At 44.3% G+C, this 24,702-nt stretch overlaps 1 protein-coding gene across 8 annotated transcripts in view; it reads left to right on the top strand.

Annotated features, from left to right (window-relative positions):
- The window catches only part of LOC139536115 (pleckstrin homology domain-containing family A member 6-like), a 335,460-nt gene that overhangs the window by 178,167 nt on the left and 132,591 nt on the right, over positions 1-24,702 (top strand). For 6 of the 8 annotated variants that reach the window (XM_071336301.1, XM_071336297.1, XM_071336295.1 and 3 more), the window contains 10 exons: positions 1-180; positions 364-874; positions 4,344-4,430; positions 4,951-5,004; positions 11,241-11,309; positions 11,511-11,591; positions 14,750-14,899; positions 15,496-15,591; positions 18,064-18,175; positions 20,394-20,533. The exon at positions 1-180 is cut by the window's left edge and continues 369 nt beyond it. In XM_071336301.1, coding sequence (XP_071192402.1) covers positions 1-180; positions 364-874; positions 4,344-4,430; positions 4,951-5,004; positions 11,241-11,309; positions 11,511-11,591; positions 14,750-14,899; positions 15,496-15,591; positions 18,064-18,175; positions 20,394-20,533 — 1,480 coding nt within the window. The remainder of the gene's footprint in view (positions 181-363; positions 875-4,343; positions 4,431-4,950; positions 5,005-11,240; positions 11,310-11,510; positions 11,592-14,749; positions 14,900-15,495; positions 15,592-18,063; positions 18,176-20,393; positions 20,534-24,702) is intronic. The other 2 variants (XM_071336296.1, XM_071336298.1) reach the window with 2 other exon arrangements.

Below are 24,702 nucleotides of genomic sequence, written 5' to 3' on the forward strand. Positions count from 1 at the left end.
AGAGGGAGGGATGAGAGAGGGGAGGGAGGTGAGGGAGCAGCCTGAGAATGTGGTGCTGAGACGGGGCTTTGTGCCACGGACGAACCCTGAGAGACAGGCCCAGAGGAAGAGCTCCATGACCCAGCTACAGCAGTGGGTCAACCAGCGCAGAGTCATGGCTGTACAGGAGGACATGAACAGGTGAGAGAGAGAAAGAGGGAGTGAGAGAGAGGGATGGGAGAGAGAGGATAGAGAGAGAAAGAGAGAGAGAGAGCAGGAGAGAGGGGATGGGAGAGAGGATGAGTAAGAGAGCTGTTTTTGTGTGTCTACAACTACATGTCTCCCTTCAACTATCTCTCTGTCTCTCTCATTATCTTCCCCCAGTACCTCCCATTACTACACAGTGAACCGGGGTGTTCCAGCTGACTACTACAGCGTCTACGGTAGCGTGGTGGGTGGTCCAGGCTACGTGGAGCAGTACCCCCTCTACCCCTTGGGCATACGCCCCGACAGCATCTGCTCTGTGTCAGCCATGGGCTACGACCGCCTGGGCCCCCCTCGCTGGACCAACGAGGACAAGAGATGCTCACTACGGGACGGACCCCCGCCCCCTCGAGACCCATACGGTCCCCCACCCGGCCCTGCCTATTACAACCAGATGGATGCAGCCCAGACCTCCATGAGGCGTCTCTCCATTCAGCCCAGGTCTAGGTCCGTCCCCAGGTCCCCTTCCTCATCCTCGGGTGGTCCCTACTCACCCGGCCCTCATAGCTTTGCCTCGCCCATCCGCTCGCCCTCGGCCCGGTTTGACAGAGGACCAAGCAGGCTACAGGAGGATGTGATCTACGCTGACCCCTCTGTGTACGGACTGAGGAGATCACTGAGCTCACCCAAGGTGAGAGGGTGTGTGTGTGTGTGCGCTGTGTCAGTGTATGTTTGTTATGCCTGACGATCATTTTTATGGAAAAAGACCAGATGGTAGATGTGTTACAATTTTTTACAATCACTTTGGCATTAATTTCCGATCCTTGAGGTCATTTTTCAAAACTCTAGACACAAAACTCAAAACGGTCATCACTTGTAGCACAGTCTGTCCAATGTTCAAACCATTGCATTGTGCATTCATATCTTTAAAGAAACCTTGCACATGCAGAATAATTGGTTCAAATATCTCGTTTATCATGAAATACCAAAGGAACATTAATTTAGATCACCAACACACAAGAAATTGATAGTTTCACTGTGTAGTTGTTTGTACAATCATTACATATTCTAGTACAAAATATGTGATGTTTCATTATGGTACTACACATAAATACATTACTGTAAAAGGACTAGCAGAGAGAATACAACAGACACAGTGAAATCATTTAACAAAATCTTAAAATTTATTGATGAAATACAATAAAATCACAACATAGGTTTCTTTGAATCAAAGCAAAAATAATTAGCTACAAAAAAGAAAAAAAACTACAGTAAAATGTCAACTGCAGTGTTCCTGGCCTGGCTTACTGTAAAAAGCAAAACAAATAATTGTTGTGGATTTGGCCACAGGTTCTCATCCACATCACAAAGGATGTTTTCATTGGCCAAACATCTTGGGAAGAATCTTCGGGCATGGTGAATCCAGGCCTGACACTGGTCTGCCGTGATGTCATTGCATGCGTCATCCATGGCCTGGAGAAGGGTGGCTTGTTCGTGAGGGCGCCTATCATATACCTTCCACCTTTATGTGGAGAAAAATTCCCCAATCGGGTTAAGGAAAGGAGAGTATGGGGGTAAGTACAGGGTGGTAAATTGTGGATGGGCCTGAAACCATGCTTGCACCATTTGAGCATGGTGGAACCTGACATTATCCCAAGCAATGACATAGGTCACGACATCAGCTCTACAGACCTGATTTATCTCATCAAGGAAGGTTACACAAGGAGAGCTGCATTATATGATCCAATACGAGGTCTGTGTCCCACCACACCATCTTCTGATATAGCCGCACACATGGTGATGTTGGCCCCACGTTGTCCAGGTACTTGGTTGGTTAACCTCTGGCCAATGAAATTCTTCCTTGTCTTGGCCAGGTTGAAGCCTGCCTCATCAAAAAGAGGAATTTGTGATGGTTTTCATCAGCATCCAGCTCCATCACCCTCTAGAAATACATTTTGGATAGAGAATTACTGATTACAATGATGTAGAATTTTTGGGGAATTTTTCACAACAGGCATCTTGAAACTGAACATACTCAGTCCTCAGTTGCTTCACTCTGTCTGCATTTCTTTCAAAAGGCACATGGTATAGCTGTTTTAGAGACACCTGGTGCCTTTTCAGCATGCGTGCAATAGTCGGCAAACTTATGGCTTCACATTGTTGAACATGTCGTCATTGTCCAAGATGTGCTGCCAAATTTCTGTAAGGTGAATATCATTTCTGGCCCGAACCAAATTGACCACAGCCCACTCTTGTTGGTCAGTCAGAATTTTGCCTCTGCATCCCCTATTTGGCCTAGTCTCGATTCTGCAGGGAAAATTACAGTAAGAACACATTTAGTCACATCACCTACTCTGTGGTACACACTGGCATGCAGTATACAGTCATTTGACAATTGAGAGTAGCCAAATGTTTAGTGCATGCTGAAGACTTACCGGTTCTCATTGTGGAAAGTTCTGATGATTGAGGCCACGGTTGATCTTCTGAGGTTTGGTTGAATCATTGTAGCTGACTCAACATTGTCATGCCGTGATTTACGACATGGTCTACAACTAATGCTCGGATTTCATAGGACACTCTTTGCTGTTGCTGCCGCTGTCTTGGTCCGTGGCCTTGTCCTCTACCACGTTCCCCCACACCTCTCAAACCAGGCCCACGACCCCCTCTCAAACCAGGCCCACGACCACCTCTCAGAAGGGAGGCTTGTCCTCTACCACGTTCCCCCACACCTCTCAAACGAGGCCCACAACCACCTCTCAGAAGGGGTGCTTGTCCTCTACCACGTTCCCCCACACCTCTCAAACGAGGCCCACAACCACCTCTCAGAAGGGGTGCTTGTCCCCTGCCATTCCTTTGACCAATACGTCTTCCTTGTCTTCCTCCTCCCACTGCTTGACCTCTTGTGACCTGGATCACCTGCTGGCTCCATGTTATCGCTATGTTGTTGTAGGTGGATACCACTCATTTCAAAATATACTCGTACCACAATGTGAAATCAAACATCAGTAACTAGTTGTCAGAATTGGGAAAGCAATTACAAGGGCCTGCATACATACACTCACCGGCCACTTTATTAGGTACACCTACTTGCGCAAATAGCCTGCTCCTTCAAACAGCAAATCATGTGGCTGGCTGCAACTCAACATATAGAGTATATAGAGTAGAGAGCTTTAGTTATTGTTCGACCAAACATTAGAACGGGCAAGATGCGGAATCTCAGCAACTTGGACCGTGGTATGATTGTTGGTGCCACACATGGTGGTCACATCTCAGAAACAGCTGCCCTCCTGGGATTTTTACGCACTACAGTCTCTAGAGTTTACAGAGAATGGTGCGATAAACAAAACAAATTCAGTGAGCGGCAGTTCTGTGTGCCAAAACACCTTGTTAATGAGAGAGGTCAGAGGAGAATGTCCAGACTCATTCAAGCTAACAGAAAGGCCACAAATGCTCAAATAACAGCTGTTTAAAACAGTGGTGTGGAGAAGAGCATCTCTTAACGTACAACACTGAATAATTCAGGCTGTTGTGGAGGAAAAGGGGGTCCTACCCAGTACTAGATATGTGTACCTAATAAAGTGGATGGTGAGTGTACTGTCAAATGTCAGTAATGTCAAACCTGAAAACATGGTCTGGAAAAGTGATACATGGGACCATAGAAACAATGTCTGATAAAGAATGATGATGAAATATACCCTCCATAGATAATGTAGTACAATTAGTTCATGTGCCACGGTTATTGGTGTCAATGGATCTTGTTATCCTGACACTTTCATGATCTAAACATGGAATATTGTTAATCAGTTTCCATAAAACTATGCATTAAGAGTAATGCAACATTTCTTATCATTTTGAGCAGTTGTATCAATTGGTAGTTAGATCATTGTAATGAAATTAATAGACAGGTGATTTTAGTTCAATGAACAAATGATCTTAGCTTTATGTGTATTGTATCCAAGCAATTGGAAAAGTGTTAGAGTTTTGAAAAATGTGCATTTTGATCATCGGTTGTGAGTTTTGTGTCTTGAGTTTTGAAAAATGACATCAAAGTTCTGAAATGAGTGCCAAAGTGATTGTAAAAATGTGTAATTGGTGAAGATGTTTCTTTGTGTTGCTAGCCCAGAGATCTTAGAACATCCTGGTTATTTCTCTTATTTCAGTATGATTACCCTGGAGACAGGAGGTCGCTAAGCCAAGGAATGTACCACTACAACTACCCTGCCTCCCCCTCTCTCCACAGCAAAATGGTACGTCCTCCCAAAGCGTGTTACACTATCAAGAGACACAGACCAATGAGTCCAATGTCAAGTTTGTGAGACACTTGACTACAGCCCTCACACACACCTACACGCGCTTAGCAGGAATATTGTCCTCGACAACTACCTGTGCTTAAAATAAGATCAGCAGTGTCTCTAAAGGTATGTTATAGCTGTGCTTCACTGCTGTATCTGGTGTGAGTTCATATGTCTGTCCTCTCTTTCTGTCTTCTCTCTTTCTGTCTTCTCTCTTTCTGTCTATCTTTTGTTTTGTCTCTGTCACTCTTTCACTCTCTCTTTCTCTGTCTGTCTGTGTCTTTATTTCTGTTTCTGTTACTCTCTATTTTTCTGTACATACACAACTCTCTCTCCTTGTACTCTTTGTTTATGTCTCTACATATGCTGGTGCCACTGATGCTGTTGCTACTGGTTTCACTGGTTTCTCTGGTACTGGGTCTTGCACTGTCCTCGTCCTTGTCATTGCTGCTGTCACTGCTGCTGCTTGTATCAGGAGGACATTTTAGACTTGCAGCTCCAGAGAAACCTGGAGTACCTCGATCAACAGGTATGTGCCGTAGGCATCTCTGAACACAGCTCTACCACTACCTCTACTCATGCACATGAACACTAACACACCAAACAAAATCCAATGTATTTTACACATACGTGCTATGTCACAATACATTGTAAAAGCTAGGTAACTAACAAATGACTTGGAAACAACGTTGATTCAACTAGTTTGTGCCAAAGTGGGAAAGCTTGGTAACTAACAAATGACTTGGAAACAACGTTGATTCAACTAGTTTGTGCCAAGTGGGAAAGCTTGGTAACTAACAAATGACTTGGAAACAACGTTGATTCAACTAGTTTGTGCCAAGTGGGAAAGCTTGGTAACTAACAAATGACTTGGAAACAACGTTGATTCAACTAGTTTGTGCCAAGTGGGAAAGCTTGGTAACTAACAAATGACTTGGAAACAACGTTGATTCAACTAGTTTGTGCCAAGTGGGAAAGCTTGGTAACTAACAAATGACTTGGAAACAACGTTGATTCAACAAGGTTGTGCCAAGTGGGAAAGCTTGGTAACTAACAAATGACTTGGAAACAACGTTGATTCAACTAGTTTGTGCCAAGTGGGAAAGCTTGGTAACTAACAAATGACTTGGAAACAACGTTGATTCAACTAGGTTGTGCCAAGTGGGAAAGCTTGGTAACTAACAAATGACTTGGAAACAACGTTGATTCAACTAGTTTGTGCCAAGTGGGAAAGCTTGGTAACTAACAAATGACTTGGAAACAACGTTGATTCAACTAGGTTGTGCCAAGTGGGAAAGCTTGGTAACTAACAAATGACTTGGAAACAACGTTGATTCAACTAGTTTGTGCCAAGTGGGAAAGCTTGGTAACTAACAAATGACTTGGAAACAACGTTGATTCAACTAGTTTGTGCCAAGTGGGAAAGCTTGGTAACTAACAAATGACTTGGAAACAACGTTGATTCAACTAATTTGTGCCAAGTGGGAAAGCTTGGTAACTAACAAATGACTTGGAAACAACGTTGATTCAACTAATTTGTGCCAAGTGGGAAAGCTTGGTAACTAACAAATGACTTGGAAACAACGTTGATTCAACTAGTTTGTGCCAAGTGGGAAAGCTTGGTAACTAACAGTGCCTTCTGAAAGTATTCAGATTTTGACTTTTTCCACATTTTGTTACGTTACAGCCTTATTCTAAAATTGATTGAATCGTTTTTTTTCTTCTCAACAATCTACACACAATACCCCATAATGATAAAGCAAAAGCAGGTCTTTAGAAATTTTAGCTAATTTATATATATATATATTTTTTTAAACGGGATTGTGAGATTTACATAAGTATTCAGACCCTTTACTCAGTACTTTATTGAAGCACCTTTGGCAGCGATTAGAGCATTGATTCTTCTTGGGTATGACGTTACAAACTTGGCTCACCTGTATTTGGGGAGTTTCTCCGATTCTTCTCTGCAGATCCTCTCAAGCTCTGTCAGGTTGGATGGGGAGCGTCGCTGCACAGCTATTTTCAGGTCTCTCCAGCGATGTTAGATTGGGTTCAAATCCGGGCTCTGGCTGTGCCACTCAAGGACATTCAGAGACTTGTTCCAAAGCCACTCCTGTGTTGTTTTGGATGTGTGCTTAGGGTCGTTGTACTGTTGGAAGGTGAACCGTCGCCCCAGTCTGAGGTCCTGAGCGCTTTGGAGCAGGTTTTCATCAAGGATCTCTCTGTACTTTGCTCTGTTCATCTTTGCCTGGATCCTGACTGGTCTCCCAGTCTCTGCCGCTGAAAAACATCCCCACCGCATGATGCTGCCACCACCATGCTTCACTGTACGGATGGTGCCAGGTTTCTTCCATACGTGACTCTTGGCATTCAGGCCAAAGAGTTCAATATTGATTTCATCAGACCATGGCATCTTGTTTCTCATGGTCTGAGAGTGTTTAGGTACCTTTGGCAAACTCCAAGCGGGCTGTCATGTGCCTTTTACTGAGGAGTGGCTTCTGCCTGGCCACCATAAAGGCCCGATTGGTGGAGTGCTGCAGAGATTGCAGAGATGGTTGTCCTTGATCCTTCTGGAAGGTTCTTCCATCTTCACAGAGGAACTCTAGAGCTCTGTCAGAGTGACCAGCGGGTTTTTGGTCAGCTCCCCAACCAAGGCCCTTCTCCCTCGATTGCCCAGTTTGGCCGGGCGGCCAGCTCTAGGAAGAGTCTTGGTGCTTCCAAACTTCTTCCATTTAAGAATGATGGAGGGCCACTGTGTTCTTGGGGACCTTCAATGCTACAGACATTTTTTGGTACCCTTCCCCAGATTTGTTCCTCGATTCAATGCTGTCTCGGAGCTCTGCGGACAATTACATTGATCTCGTAGCTTGGTTTTTGCTCTGACATGCGCTGTCAACTACGGGACCTTATATAGACAGGTGTGTGCCTTTCCAAATCATGTCCAATTAATTGAATTTACCACAGGTGGACTCCAATCAAGTTGAAGAAACATCTCAAGGATGATCAATGGAAACACTCTGAATACTTATGTAAATAAGGTATTTCTGTTTTTGCTTTTTCATCATGGGGTTTTGTGTGTAGATTTCAGAGGATTTTTGTTTATTTGATCCATTTTAGAATAAGGCTGTAACATAACAAAATGTGGTAATGTCAAGTGGTCTGAATACTTTCCGAAGGCACTGTAGCTACTGAGGACAGAGAAGGGTGGGGAAGGAAGAGTCTAGAAGTCTTGAGAAGATGAGAAGAATGACATTTGGATCACCCATAAACTGTTGGTTACACTAAACCCCTCACAAAGTGTGGTTGACAGCATTTGTGTGATGTTTGCCACAGCATTCAGATGTATTGTCGTGTGGAAGATGTATTGTCCATGTTGTCCACACTGCTACCTGCTAAAAACCTGTTGTTTCTCACAACCACATTCCAGATTCACTGTCTCACTGTCACTGACTGCTTACACCTTATGGTAATGACCAGTCTCTGGTAATGCAGTATACACACCCCATCAGATCTACAATTACCTGAACTCTTTGCTCAACATTAAACACAAACAGAAAGTTGTCTCTTCGATTTAACCAATTTGATTCTCAAATTCAAATTAGAATAGAACCGCACTAGTCAGGGACTGTTACTGCGGCCAAGCTCCTGTCTTTACTGTGACAACCAGGAGAATGATGGACAGTGTGTTTCGCCCCAGGTGACCGGTGGAGATCACCTTATCGGCATGGTAACCAGAATGGTGGAGCGATCCTCCTCTAGAGCAAATCTCTTCTCACAAGTAAGAGAGGAGAGAGTGTCCCAGAGAGGCAGGTTTCAGCATGACCCACAGGCCCCACAGTGGTCCCCAAATGATTTTATTTCCACTGGGACCCACCTAAAGCCTTTCAACTTTTCGCATGAGTCATCATGGGAATACAAATAATGTTTCTAACCATGACCCAGTCATGCCATAACCCAAAGGAAGGAAACATTACCACTCAAAGACCCCTATTCCCTCACAATATTCCCCTTCCCCTAATATGCGTTTCCAAGATGTCTGGATCATTGTAGCACAGATTGTTTGCCTTGTAGCCACATGGTTTCTGGTATTAGAGTGTAACTCCTTGTGCAGGCTCTCTCTTTCCACAGAGGTCCACTACTGCCCTCTTCAGGGCTTTTCTAGTCACTAGTGATTTAGGGCATGGGGCTCAGGTGTAGTCTAGACAGAATCAAATCAAATTAAATAAAACTTTATTTGTCACATGCGCCGAATACAACAGGTGACCAGTCTCTGGTCTCTTACCGTTAAATGCTTACTTACATGCCCTTAACCTGAGTGGCGCTGCGATCTAAGGCACTGCAACGCGTCATTACAGACCTGGGTTCGATCCCAGGCTGTGTCACAACCAGCCGTGAACGGGAGTCCCATAGAACGGTGCACAGTTGGTTAGGGGAGGGTTTGGCCGGGGTAGGGGAGGTTTTGGCCGGGGTAGGGGAGGTTTTGGCCGGGGTAGGGGAGGTTTTGGCCGGGGTAGAGGAGGTTTTGGCCGGGGTAGGGGAGGGTTTGGCCGGGGTAGGGGAGGTTTTGGCCGGGGTAGGGGAGGTTTTGGCCGGGGTAGGGGGGGGTTTGGCTGGGGTAGGGGAGGGTTTGGCCGGGGTAGGGGAGGGTTTGGCCGTCACTGTAAATAAGAATTTGTCTTTAACTGACTTGCCTAGTTAAATAAAGGTTTCAAAAATAAAAACAACAATGCAGTTCAAGAAAAAGCTAAGAAAATATTTAGTAAATAAACTAAAGCAAACAACAATAAAAAGTAACACAATAAAATAACAATAACGAGGCCATATACAGGAGGTACCGGTACCGAGTCAGTGTGTGGGAGTACAGGATAGTTGAGGTAATTTGTACATGTAGGTAGGGGTAAAATGACTATGCATAAATAATAAACAGCGAGTAGCTGTTTACCCCCATCCCCCCAAAACAAATGTAAATAGTCCGGGTGGCCATTTGATTAATTGTTCAGCAATCTTATGGCTTGGGGGTAGAAGCTGTTAAGGATTTTCCCCTCCCACTCCCTATTCTAGCATGTGGATTTTAGATGCTAGGCTCTATCCACAGAACTGGCTTTTGGTTTCTTTGTCTTACCAATTCATTTGCGATTTTAGTTATCCATGTTGCTTCACAGAGCTTTATGTTTCTTCATCTTTCCATCTGTGTTCTATGTCATGTCCTGTCTTGTGCTGTAGCTCAATAGTGTGTCAGTGCTTTACAACATCCCCAACCACCCTCCCTCTTTGTTGTACCCCTCTTTCTCCACTGTGATGTCATATCCTCCTTCATATACCATCCAATCACAGTCCCCCATAAGGACATAGATCAGTGTTTCCCGACCTTGGTCCTCGAGTACCCCCAACAAAACACAGTTTCGTTGTAGCCCTTGACATACACACCTCATTCAACTCATTGAGGGCTTGATGATTAGTTGACAAGTTGAATCAGGTGTGCTTGTCCAGGGATACAATAAAATGTCTACTGTTGTGTGTACTTGAGAACCAGGGTTGGGAAAAACTGAAATAGATGACCTGGATATGACCTTTGACATTTTGACAGAGGGGGTAATCATTCCAGCTCACCCTACTGCAGGAATCATGAACTGGATTCAACTGCGGGCCGATTATTTCTTGAGCGGATTGTTAGGGGGCCGGAACATAATTACAAATAATTAGTAGAATGCAAATTGACCGCAAGAATCGCAAATGTGTAGGAATACTTTAGATCAGATTTCCAGGGCCTCCCGAGTGGCACAGCGGTCTAAGTCACTGCATCGCAGTGCTTGAGGTGTCACTACAGACCTGGGTTTGATCCCAGGCTGTGTCACAGCCAGCTGTGACCGGGAGACCCATGAGGCGGTGCACAACTGGACCAGTGTTGTCCGGGATAGGGGAGGGTTCAGCCGGCTGGGATTTCCTTGTCCCATTGCGCTCTTGTGGCGTGTCGAGGGTGCTGGCAAACTGACTTCTGTCGCCAGCTGGACTGTGTTTCCTCCAACACATTGGCGTGGCTGGGTTAAGTGAGCAGTGTGTCAAGAAGCAGTGCGGATTGACAGGGTTGTGTTTAGGAGGATGTATGACCTTCGTCTCTCCCGAGTCCGTAGGGGAGTTGCAGTGATGGGACAAGATTGTAACTACCAATTGGGGAGAAAAAGTTAAAAAAATTAAATTCCAAAATTAAAATCAGTTGGAGCTGATTTGCTGGTGTTTTTAGTCTTTTATGTCCAACAATAAAAAATATAAAAAATAATTGGGGGGCCAAATAAAATACGCAGAAAACTTGGGGGGGGGGGGGCAAATAAAATCACCCGCAGGCTAAATTCGGCCCGCGGATCGTCAGTTGGGGAACCCTGCCCTATTGGCGCTCTCTGCTCCATACTGTAAACACCGATTTATATATGTTTTTTTTGTTTGTTCTTTTTTTGTCATTATCTTATTTGTTCAGTATTAATACCGATGTGTTATGTACAGTACTCTGAAGTAGTGATATACTATGCATGTACTATGCACATGGTATGGTATGGTGTTGTTACACTAGTTCTATTCTGTGCTACGCCATTGATAAAGTGTTGTTTACAACTGGGTGGGTCTGTGCCATTCCTACTGTATGGCTCACTGAAGCCTTCTGTAAAATGATGTGTGGGTTGTTTTACAAACCAATGGTCTATGAATGATTAGTTTGAATAGGGTCTGGTTGATAGAATGTAAGTATTAAGAATCCTGTCTCTGTTTTCCCAGGTGCCTCCATTCGATGACCCCTACAGGGAGCTGCACCCTACACTGAATCTCAACGAGCTTGAGACCAGCGTAAGGCCCTGTCCCTCCATCAAACCGTCCCATAACAGCCTCACTCCTCCTACCCTAAACCATCAACTTTCAGCCACCTTACTCGCTCCTGCAAACACCCTCCCTCCAATGTCTTAATTTGCTCTCTGACATTTTAATGAACTGTCTCTCTCTCTCTCTCTCTCTCTCTCTCTCTCTCTCGCTCTCGCTCTCTCGCTCTAGAAACTTCTGGGTCGTCTGTGTGAGCAGAACAGGATTCTAAAGGACCAGGAAGCAGTGGTCCACAGGCTGAGGATGGACAAGGTAGATAGAGAAGTTTTACCACTAAAATCTTCCCCTCGTACTCTACCAGATCCAGCATACTAAACATTGCAAAGTCCAGGCGAGTCCAGCTGAAGACACAGCATGTCTGTTGGTATATGCTGTTACGAAATGTATTCTATTTATTTATTTATAAGGGACAATGCACATTAATCAACATCAATATTACAATAATGCAACATCCATGTAAATGTACTAGGGTTAGCCAAAAGCTCATTTGCACCTGTCGTCCCTGGGCAGATACTCACTAAAACAATACAACATACAAATACATTACATTCAATAATATATAATTCTAACAACAACAACACTATCATCAACTGTCATCTTACATGAGGAACCACAGATAACTCATGTGTACAGGTTTGGATAGAGTTGAGCAACAATCAGTGCAGCTTCTCAAGTCCATGGACATTGCATTCCAGTATATTGTAGCTCTAACAGAGAAGGCCGATTTACCAATTTTACTGTTTTGAAAAGGGACAACGCAACCCCCTCTAGTTACTGCCCTTGTTATCCTGGAGGTGCTTTCCTTGAGCATGATATGCCGATATAGGGGTGGAGGGAGGGTCAAGACCATGCAAGATGTTAAAGACAAGGCTTGCATCTACATAATGCTTAAACTATCCTGACTAAATAAATTATGTTTGTAGATTATATGACAATGGTGACAAATGTTTGGTTTGTTATCAAAACTCTTAAGTGTTTGTTTGTAGAGTGATTCAATTGGTTTCAGAATAGTAGCTCCTGCTTGTGACGTAGGGGAGTTGCAGTGATGGGACAAGATTGTAACTACCAATTGGGGAGAAAAAGTACAAAAAATAAATAAGTCCCGAATTAAAATCACTTGGAGCTGATTTGCTGGTGTTTTTAGTCTTTTTTCAATGGTGAGGCAATATCTCAGATGTGAGAAGATCACTGCATGCATGTATAGTTTGGAGGCCTCCAGAGGAAGGAAAGGTCTTACAAACCTAAAGTTGAATAATCCAATCTTGATCGTGTTAATCACCTTCACATGTTTCTTAAATGTCAAGTTGGAGTCCAAAATGACGCCGAGATACCTGAAGTTAGAAACAACTTTCAGATTCTCCCCATTAACAAGAACAGCTCGCTGGGAAGAATCAATTGATTTCTTAGAGAAGTACATACAGTCTTGTCGATTATTATTATAATTTTTTTAACCCTTTGACTTCGAAATACAAATACAAATGCAGGCAATAATTAGTCATCCATTTAGAAACATGTACCATAGCTTCAGTTAACTTGTTAACAACTAGTTGTCTATTTTTTGAGTGTACATACAGAACTGTATTGTCTGCATACATCTGTATGTTAACTTGTGGGAGATCATTTATATAGATGGTAAACAGAAGGGGGCCTAATATTGACCCTTGTGGGACTGCTGACTTCACCACCTATGTCCAGTTTAAATTTAATACAATCCAGAAAATAGCAGTTGGCTGTTTCGGTAGAATGGTTTGTTCTGAATCCAAATTGCATTTGATGTATGCATTTGATGTATGCATTTGATGTATGCATTTGATGTATGCATTTGATGTATGCATTTGATGTATGGAGTTGCCCTGATTGAGGTGATCAGTCAGATGATCAGCCACCCATCTATCAGCTACTTTTGATAGCACTGGAAGAATGCTTATAGTTTGGTAATTTTCCACCAGTGTTCGGTCACCAGATTTTAAAACACGTATCACTGAAGCAGACTTCCAAGCATTGGGGAAGAACCCATATTTGATGGACAGATTAACTTGATGTACAATAGGGACAATCAGAGAATATTTGTGTCTCTTCAGGAATACAGTGTCTAGAACAAATACATATTTTGTTCTAGAGCTCCTGAAGAAGCTAATAATACTGTCCAGTGCTGATGCTGAGATTTCAGGAATTGTGAATATTGGTTTATTATTATCTATGGGAGTGAGGACTGTGGTCATGGTTGAAAATCTTTGAGCCAGTTCCCTGACAGAGTCAACAAAAAGCTGGTTAAAGGTGGTGGATATGAAATCGGAGTCTTGAATTAGAATCCCATGAACCTTTCATTCAGGATGTTTTTTGGACTTTTCAGCTCCTCTCCCTGTTAGTTTGTTGAGATTTTCCCAAATCACTTTGACATTTCCTTTTGCTTCATTGATCACTCTAAGAAAGAGCTCTGCTTTGGCAAATATTCCGTACCACCTTATTTCTCAGTGCTGTAAATATACATATGTCATCATTCTGACCAGACTTCAGTGTTTTTTCAAGGTAAAGATGCCGTTCTCTCATCCGCCTCCAGAGGTCCTCATTGAACCATTGTAGAGGGGTTTTCTGTCTTGGTTTACATTTATTTTTTTATTTAACTTGGCAAGTCAGTTAAGGAAAAAATATTGTTTACAATGACAGCCTACCCCAGTCAAACCTGAGCCAATTGTGCGCCGCCCTATGGGACTCCCAATCACAGCCTGATGTGATGCAGCCTGGACTCACACCAGGGATGCCTCTCGCACTGAGATGCAGTGCCTTAGACCACTGCGCCACTCGGGAGCCAATTTGGGTCTTCAATGCTTAACAGATCAGACACCTAGATTATGTCCAAGGACAATAAAAACAAAGTCAGAAACAAGGCAGTCATGGTGTTTCTTTTTTATCTTTATTTAACTAGGCAAGTCAGGTAAGAACAAATTCTTATTTTCAATGACGGCCTAGGAACAATGGGTTAACTGCCTTGTTCAGGGGCAGAACAACAGATTTTTCCTTGTCAGCTCGGGGATTCAATCTTGCAACCTTTCAGTTACTAGTCCAACGCTCTAACCACTAGGCAACCCTGCCACCCCAATTTACAATGTAACGTTTTATATATGGCATGTGAGGTGTCCTATGGCTTCTCTTATTAAATGTAGGTCATACATGTCTATCTGTTATGTCATATCGATCCAGAATAATGCTATAAAATGCAAAGCTGCTAAAGAAAGTAATCATAAAAGTGTGCTCTGGGGTGGAGTTTCCGCTTGGTAAATATATAGAATCAGCTTCCCGGCCCTACATCAAAACTAACCCAAGGTCAGTGTCTAGGGGCAACTTCTCCCTACTTCATAAAAGTAGCCAAACCATGGTCTGACATGTCCGATGTTACCTGCTGTTCCCAGGACAGCCTAGAGGGTGCGCTGGTGGCCACACACCAGGAGATGGAGCTGTACCGGGGTCAGCTGCTGGCTGCAGACAAATTACAGCTGAAGAAGGAGACACTGCAGAACCAGCTCATCAACATCAGAGGAGAACTCTCTCAGGCATCCAGCGTAAGAAAGACACATAGCCAGGGATAATCCATGATAATCCATAGTGATCCATTAGATGTAATCTATAAGTAAATCAAGGAGATCCCTTTAAGGTATCCTGTATAAGATATATGGGGGATGAATCTAAAATATGACAATATATCATCTATAATCTATAAGATCTGATCACCATCAGAGGACAACTCTACTACTCCAGTGTGATAGATATTGTATGGTTGCTTTAGAAAGTGACTATAAGGCTAGAGGCTTCAGCATACAGTCAGGGTTTTTCATGCGAAGGAAAAACTGTGCCTATTGCCACACTCACCACCCAAGCCTCTTTTTGATTTAGGAAAACACTGATAGTGTTCATAGTTCCAGGGTCTAAGTGTGTGGTCCAGGTTCTGAGTGTGTGTGTTCCAGGCTCTGACTGTGTGTTCCAGGCTCTGAGTGTGTGTTCCAGGGTCTGAGTGTGTGTTCCAGGCTCCGAGTGTGTGTTCCAGGCTCTGAGTGTGTGTTCCAGGCTCTGAGTGTGTGTTCCAGGCTCTGAGTGTGTGTTCCAGGCTCTGAGTGTGTGTTCCAGGCTCTGAGTGTGTGTTCTCTCCCCTGCTGTCCAGGTTCTGACCACCAGTCGGGTGGAGTTTGAAGCTTTGGAGGACGAGGTCAATGCTATCCATGGAGACCTGTGGGAACAGCTCAATACAGGCGGGCAGGTACACTGGCCACTTAATCTATGACCCACCTAAAGCTTCTGATGTTTTATTGTAGCGTACAAAGTTACCAAAACCTGTGTTTCTAACCAGTCGCCAGTCGAACACTGAATATGGAGCTTAGAAAGGAAATGACTAGAATGGAACTCTAATCTCTAATCTCACCTGCTCATGAACACACCTGTGTGGTTCCATTTTAAAGTTTCTATTGCTGTTCGTTGGCTAATTTCCAGTCACTTACCACAGTGTTATCCTAGCTTGCTAATACGTGAGTCCAACCTTTCCTCCTAATCAGTATTTTAAACAGAATAGGAATCACTCATCAACAATAAATTACCACAAACATTCTTTTTCATCATGTCCTATTTATCATCATACTTCTGATGATATCATCTAGAATGTATAAAGTACAGTCGTGGCCAAAAGTTTTGAGAATGACACAAATATTAATTTTCACAAAGTTTGCTGCTTCAGTGTCTTTAGATATTTTTGTCAGATGTTACTATGGAATACTGAAGTATAATTACAAGCATTTCATAAGTGTCAAAGGCTTTTATTGACATTTACATGAAATTGATGCAAAGAGTCAATATTTGCAGTGTTGACCCTTCTTTTTCAAGTCTTCTACAATCCCCCCTGGCATGCTGTCAATTAACTTCTGGGCCACATCCTGACTGATGGCAGCCCATTCTTGCGTAATCAATGCTTGGAGTTTGTCAGAATTTGTGGAGTTTTGTTTGTCCATGGGATTAAGGTCTGGGGAGTTTCCTGGCCATGGACCCAAAATATTGATGTTTTGTTCCCCGAGCCACTTAGTTATCACTTTTGCCTTATGGCAAGGTGCTCCATCATGCTGGAAAAGGCATTGTTCGTCACCAAACTGTTCCTGGATGGATGGGAGAAGTTGCTCTCGGAGGATGTGTTGGTACCATTCTTTATTCATGGCTGTGTTCTTAGGCAAAATTGTGAGTGAGCCCACTCCCTTGGCTGAGAAGCAACCCCACACATGAATGGTCTCAGGATGCTTTACTGTTGGCATGACACAGGACTGATGGTAGCGCTCACCTTGTCTTCTCCGGACAAGCTTTTTTCCGGATGCCCCAAACAATCGGAAAGGGGATTCATCAGAGAAAATGACTTTACCCCAGTTCTCAATCCCTGTACCTTTTGCAGAATATCAGTCTGTCCCTGATGTTTTTCCTGGAGAGAAGTGGCTTCTTTGCTGCCCTTCTTGACACCAGGCCATCCTCCAAAAGTGTTCACCTCACTGTGCGTGCAGATGCACTCACACCTGCCTGCTGCCATTCCTGAGCAAGCTCTGTACTGGTGGTTCCCCGATCCCGCAGCCGAATCAACGTTAGGAGCCGGTCCTGGCGCTTGCTGGATCTTCTTCGGCGCCCTGAAGCCTTCTTCACAACAATTGAACCGCTCTCCTTGAAGTTCTTGATGATCCGATAAATGGTTGATTTAGGTGTTACTGGCAGCAATATCCTTGCCTGTGAAGCCCTTTTTGTTCAAAGCAATGATGACGGCACGTGTTTCCTTGCAGGTAACCTTTGTTGACAGAGGAAGAACAATGATTCCAAGCACCACCCTCCTTTTGAAGCTTCCAGTCTGTTATTCGAACTCAATCAGCATGACAGAGTGATCTCCAGCCTTGTCCTTGTCAACACTCACACCTGTGTTAACGAGAGAATCACTGACATGATGTCAGCTGGTTCTTTTGTGGCAGGGCTGAAATGCAGTGGACATGTTTTTGGGGGATTCAGTTCATTTGCATGGCAAAGAGGGACTTTGCAATTAATTGCAATTCATCTGATCACTCTTCATAACATTCTGGAGTATATGCAAATTGCCATCATACAAACTGAGGCAGCAGACTTTGTGAAAATTCATATTCGTTTCATTCTCAAAACTTTTGGCCACGACTGTACAGTCAACATGCCCCATTAAACACCAGACTGTCCCCCTCCTCTCCATGGAGTATCACCTGGCTCATAGTGGTGAACTGTTAAGTGACTGTCCATAAGAGTGAAGTGTCTATGACCAACTCAATAAAACTGGGTTGTATTCATTAGGAATGAAACAGAAGCAAATGGGCCAAAACGGGAAGGGGGTACCTGAACTTGTCCAATATACAAAAAACATGTTTAAGTTTTCCTTTGCGAAATTTTTGCTACATTTTGTTATAGTGTGTACTAATGAATGTATGTGACCCTGTTGTTTTCTTAGACAATCAGGCTACCTGGTGTCACTCTCTCACACTGCCTCTGGTCTTATAACTGAGACACCTAACTGCTGCTACATCACTCCCTGACTTGTTTTCTAATAGAAGACTACAATAACAATAAGTTATTAACAGTATTACATCTATTCAGTATTATACTTCAAATGTTCTTCTTACCTCTATCCTTCTACAATCACCTTTACTTCCCTCATCTTCTCTACATACTCCTCCCTCCTCTCCTTCATCAGAGTGAGATGATCCACAGACACATTCAGAAGGAGTTCTGGAGAGTTCAGGATGTGTTGGAAGGACTCCACAAGAGCAACCTTTCCAGAGGCACAGACACAGCCAAACACCGGGGTATGCATGCACCTCACAGTAACATAACCTACAGTATAGTCGTACATACAGTGCGTTCGGAAAGTATTCAGACCCCTTGACTTTTTCAACATTTTGTTACGTTACAGCCTTATTCTAAAATTGATTAAAATGTTTTTTCCCCCTCATCAATCTACACACAATACCCCGTAATGGCGAAGCAAAAACTGTTTTTTATGTTATTTTAGCAAATGTAAAAAATAAAATAAAAAACTTTAAAATCACATTTACGTAAGTATTCAGGCTCTTTACTCAGTACTTTGTTGAAGCTCCTTTGGCAGCGATTACAGCCTTGAGTCTTCTTGGGTATGATACTACAAACTTGGTATACCTGTATTTGTGGAGTTTCTCCCATTCTTTTCTGCAGATCCTCTCAAGCTCTGTCAGGTTGGATGGGGAGCGTCGCTGCACAGCTATTTTCAGGTCTCTCCAGCGATGTTAGATTGGGTTCAATTCCGGGCTCTGGCTGGGCCACTCAAGGACATTCAGAGACTTGTTCCAAAGCCACTCCTGTGTTGTTTTGGCTGTGTGCTTAGGGTCGTTGTACTGTTGGAGCAGATGTTTATCAAGGATCTCTCTGTATTTTGCTCTGTTCATCTTTCCCTCGATCCTGACTATTCTCCCTGCCGCTGAAAAACATCCCCACAGCATGATGCTGCCACCACCAGGTTTCCTCCAGACTTGACACTTGGCATTCAGGCCAAAGAGTTCAATCTTGATTTCATTGGACCAGAGAATCTTGTTTCTCGTGGTCTAAGAGTCCTTTAGGTGCCTTTTGGCAAACTCCAAGCAGGCTGTCATTTGCCTTTTACTGAGGAGGGGCTTCCGCCTGGCCATTCTACCATAAAGGCCTGATTGGTAGAGTGCTGCAGAGATGGTTGTCCTTCTGGAAACTTCTTCTACCTCCACAGAGGAACTCTGGAGCTCTGTCAGAGTGACCATTGGGTTCGTGGTCACCTCCCTGACCAAGGCCCTTTTCCCCGATTGCTCATTTTGGCCAGGGCGGCCAGCTCTTTGAAGGGTCTTGCTGGTTCCAAACTTCTTCCATTTAAGAATGATGGAGGCCACTGTGTTCTTGGGGACCTTCAATGCTGCAGACATTTTTTGATACCCTTTCCCAGATCTGTGCCTTGACACAATCCTGTCTCGGAGCACTACGGATAATTCCTTCGACCTCATGGCTTGGTTTTTGCTCTGACATGCACTGTCAACTGTGGGACCTTATATAGACAGGTGTGTGCCTTTCCAGATCATGTCCAATCAATTGAATATACCACAAGTGGACTCCAATCAAGTTGTAGAAACATCAAGGATGATCAATGGAAACAGTATGCACCTGAGCTAAGACTATAGCGTCTGAATACTTATGTAAATCATTTATTTCTGTTTTGTATTTTTAATACATTTGCAAAAATCGCTTGGTCATTATTGGGTGTTGTGTGTAAATTGATGAGGAAACCTTTTTTTGAATCCATTTTAGAATAAGGCTGTAACCTAACAACATGTGGAAAAGGTCAAGGGGTCTGAATACTTTCTGAATGCACTGTACAGTAATTTCCACTTCTGCTATGTTTTTTTCTATCTGTCTGAACTGTAGCTGAATCTCTAGCTGAAGTAGATGATAAATGAACCAATAGAAGTATATCGATGAACAGCGTTCTGCATGCATTTCTAACTCCCTCCCTCCCTCCCTCTCTCTCTATCTCTCTATCTCTCTGTCTCTCTGTCTCTCTATCTCTCTGTCTCTCTGTCTCTCTATCTCTCTGTCTCTCTGTCTCTCTATCTCTCTGTCTCTCTGTCTCTCTGTCTCTCTGTCTCTCTGTCTCTCTATCTCTCTGTCTCTCTATCTCTCTGTCTCTCTGTCGCTCTATCTCTCTGTCTCTCTGTCTCTCTATCTCTCTGTCTCTCTGTCTCTCCATTTCTCTGTCTCTCTATCTCTCTGTCTCTCTATCTCTCTGTCTCTCTATCTCTCTGTCTCTCTGTCTCTCTGTCTCCCTGTCTCTCTATCTCTCTGTCTCTCTATCTCTCTGTCTCTCTCTCTCTATCTCTCTGTCTCTCTGTCTCGCTGTCTCTCCATTTCTCTGTCTCTCTATCTCTCTGTCTCTCTATCTCTCTGTCTCTCTGTCTCTCCATTTCTCTGTCTCTCTATCTCTCTGTCTCTCTATTTCTCTGTCTCTCTATCTCTCTGTCTCTCCGGCAGTAGCCAGTGGAACATCAGGTTCTTTTAGCACCAATAGTCCTGCTAGTCCCATGAGCTCAGTAAGCCTCACCAGTCCACTCAGCCCCTTCTCCCCAGTGCCCGGTTCCCAGGCCTCCCCCTCCAAACAACTGGCTCCGGAGGTAAGCACCGCCTCCTCTTACTACCCACGCACCCACCTGGGTCCCCACCCAGGTCCTCAAATTAACACCCACCTGAGTCCTCAACGTCACACCCAACCATGTTTTGATCTAAATGCCCAACTAGGTCCTAAATCTAACATTCAACCAGGTCCTGGTCCAAATAGACCAGTAGACCAGAACCAAACACCCACCTGGATCTTGAACCGAACACCAAACACCCCCTTATACTTTCCTTACCTTGCACCCAGCCCAGGCCCCTCAGTCCTGAAACACAGTGCCAGGTCCTGTACTTAGGCACCCAGTCCTGTCCTGAACTTAAATCCCTACCTAACACCCAACCAAGTCCTGAGCCAAGTAGGCACACTGGTCTTGAACCAAATATCCACTGGGTCCTGAGCCAAACTCCCACCCTAGCACTAGCCAAGCCAACCAGCTAGCCCCTGTAGAGAGTACAGACAGCAAGCAACATGTACAACCGCACACCTCCCAAGCCAACCAGCATGGCCTTAGAAACACTGTGGACATCTAACCAAACACAGACCCAACACCAACATCAACCCCAGCACCAGCCAAGCCAACCAGGCAGTCCTTAGTGACAGTGCACAGTCACACAGCCACCAAGCCAGCTCTGGAGTTCCACTCCCCCATGAAGCCAGCCAGAGCTCCACCCACCCACTCACCCGCCCACCCTGCCAAACTGACCAATCAACAAGCTCCTACAGGCAGTAAGTAACCCACCAACACACCCAGCTAGCCAGTGAGCTTGCCCCTCAGCCGAAACAGCAAGCCATTGGCTACAGGAAAGTTCTTCTCCCAGAAACACCTTCCTACCAAGCTAGCTACCCCGACTTTCTCAGGTACCCACCTCAGCGCACCCACCTGACATTCCCTGAGACCCAGTACAAATTTTTCTGCCAAAACTCCTGTCTTGATAGCCAGCTAGCCTATAGCCATAGCCCAGACCTCCGTACACACTCCCTATCACCTTGCCCCGTGTCCAGGGCCCTCAGTCCTGAAACACATCACACACCCCGGTACCATCACACACTCCGGTACCACCACACACCCCGGTACCATCACACACTCCGGTACCACCACACACCCCGTTACCATCACATACCCCGGTACCACCACACACCCCGGTACCACCACACACCCCGATACCACCACACACCTCGGTACCACCACACACCCCGGTACCATCACACACTCCGGTACCACCACACACCCCGGTACCATCACACACTCCGGTACCACCACACACCCCGGTACCATCACACACCCCGGTACCATCACACACTCCGGTACCACCACACACCTCGGTACCACCACACACCCCGGTACCACCACACACCCCGGTACCACCACACACCCCGGTACCACCACACACCTCGGTACCACCACACACCCCGGTACCACCACACACCCCGGTACCACCACACACCTCGGTACCACCACACACCTCGGTACCACCACACACCCCGGTACCTCCACACACCCCGGTACCACCACACACCCCGGTACCACCACACACCCCGGTACCACAGCCATCCAAACATCAGGCATTGGGCTTGACTCAGTGTACATGCAGACCCATCTCTTGACCTGGTGGACTGTACTGTAAGATTTAAGATGTTTAAGGTGGGTTGCAGCAGTTGTAACCCACACCAGACAGACTTGATACAATAACAGTTCTAATGTGATGTTATACTTACTGTATTATGATGATGCAGCTTACAGTACTTTGTTTTGCCAATAGTAAGAAGCAAAGCTAGAGGTTTGAAGCAGAATGTGTTATGCTTTCTGAGGTAAACTATATAGCTGAGGGTGAGGGTCCTAGTCAGTAAGTGGTTAATAATGTTCTGTGTCCAGCAGGCTCAGGGAATCCTCACTGACATTCTCAGAGAAAAAGGAGTCAGGAGTTCTCAGCCTGCATAACATGTTGTTAAATAATTATGTATAGTGTCATGTCAACATCAATAAGCTCTTTCTCTGCCAGAAAATATGAGGTCAAAAAAGTTATGTGTAGAACTGTATCCTTAATGGAATCAGATAAGAAACCAGACAGACCTGTTACTGTAATTTATTTATAGAAACCTCATTGGGAGGTGGAGCAGAAATGTGGCAAATGTTCTCCTTTTCCTTCATGCCATCTCTCACTATGTGGAACATGGTACTTAGTGGTGGGTCATTCCATGTCATTTAAGCAAGTCATCTCACCCACCAGGTTGGTAGATTGTTTATTTTCATCATGAGCAAAAGCAATTGGTTTTCTACACAACGTTGCAAAGAAATAACCCCAAGAGACCAGCAAAAGGGATAAAAGGGGGACTTTCCTCTATAGTGCTTAATCAATCAATTAATGAATGAATTGATATCAAGGAATATGATAGGCCAAGAAATCAAGTCAACTGGTTATCCCAGGTCCATAACAGTTCATTGATTAAAAGAGAGGGATGTACACTGAATAAAAACATGAACTCAAAATGCAACAATTTCAAAGATTTTACTGAGTTACAGTTCATATAAGGAAATCAGTCATTTGAAATAAATTCATTGGGCCCTAATCTATGGATTTCACATGACAGAGAATTCAGATATGCATCTGTTGGTCACAGATACCTTAAAAGAAAAGGTAGGTGCGTGGATCAGAAAACCAGTCAGTATCTGGTGTGACCACCATTTGCCTCATGCAGTGCGACACTTCAGACAGTTTAATAACAAATATATTTATTAGGATCCCCATTAGCTGACGCCAATGGTGACACCTAGTCTTACTGGTGTCCGACATATAATTAAAAAGACACTACAGACAAAATACTTTACAATTGACATACATTTAAAAACATTGACATGTAGTGTGTGTGCATCTATCAGTTACACATACATGTCAGTACATACACACAAAAGTGGGTCACATGGGGTTAATTGTGGCATGTGGAATGTTGTCCCACTCCTCTTCAATGTCTATGCGAAGTTGCTGGATATTGGCGGGAACTGGAACATGCTGTCGTACACGTCGATCCAGAGCATCCCAAACATTCTCAATGGCTGACATGTCTGGTGAGTATGCAGGCCATGGAAGAATTGGGACATTTTCAGCTTCCAGGAATTGTGTACAGATCCTTGCAACATGGGGCCATGTATTATTATGCTGAAGCATGAGGTGATGGCGGCAGATGAATGGTACGACAATGGGCCTTAGGATCTCGTCACATGATCTCTGTGCATTAAAATTGCCATCGATAAAATGCAATTGTTTTCATTGCCCATAGCTTAGACCATACCATAACCCCACCGCCACCATGGGGCACTCTGTTCACTACGTTGACATCAGCAAACCGATCGCCCACACGACTCCATACACGCTGTCTGCCATCTGCCCGGTACAGTTTCATCCGTGAAGAGCACACTTCTCCAGCGTGCCAGTGGCCATTGAAGGTGAGCATTTTCCAACTGAAGTCGGTTACGACGCCAAACTGCAGTCAGGTCAAGACCCTGGTGAGGACGACGAGCACCCAGATGACCTTCCCTGAGACAGTTTCTGACAGTTTGTGCAAACAGTTTCATCAGCTGTCCGGGTGGCAGGTCTCAGACAATCCCGGAGGTGAAGAAGCCAGATGTGGAGGTCCTGGGCTGGCATGGTTACACGTTGTCTGTGGTTGTGAGACTGGTTGAACGTACTGCCAAATTCTCTAAATGCACGCTGGAGGCAGCTTATGGTAAAGAAATTAACATTAAATTATCTGGCAACAACATGCAAACTGCATATTTTAGAGTGGCCTTTTATTTCCCCCAGCACAAGGTGCACCTGTGTAATGACCATGCTAATCAGCTTCTTGATATGCCACACCTGTTAGATGGATGGATTATCTTGGCAAAGGAGAAATGCTCACTAACAGGGATTTAAACAAATTTGTGCACAACATTTGAGAGAAATAAGCTTTTTGTGCATACTGTATGGAACATTTCTGGGATCTTTTATTTCAGCTCATGAAACATGGAACCAGCACTTTACATGTTAAACTTTATATTTTTGTTCAGTATAGTTCAGAAGATACTGAAGCACTCTGGGACTGGGGTTGGATCCTCCTGTTTTAGTATTAAACCCATGTGAAACCTGTAGTGCTATGCCTTCCTCTGGCTCTCAGCCAACTCTCTCTGTTGGG

The sequence above is a fragment of the Salvelinus alpinus genome, chromosome 12 (assembly GCF_045679555.1).
Source record: "Salvelinus alpinus chromosome 12, SLU_Salpinus.1, whole genome shotgun sequence".
In the NCBI taxonomy this organism is placed as follows: domain Eukaryota; kingdom Metazoa; phylum Chordata; class Actinopteri; order Salmoniformes; family Salmonidae; genus Salvelinus; species Salvelinus alpinus.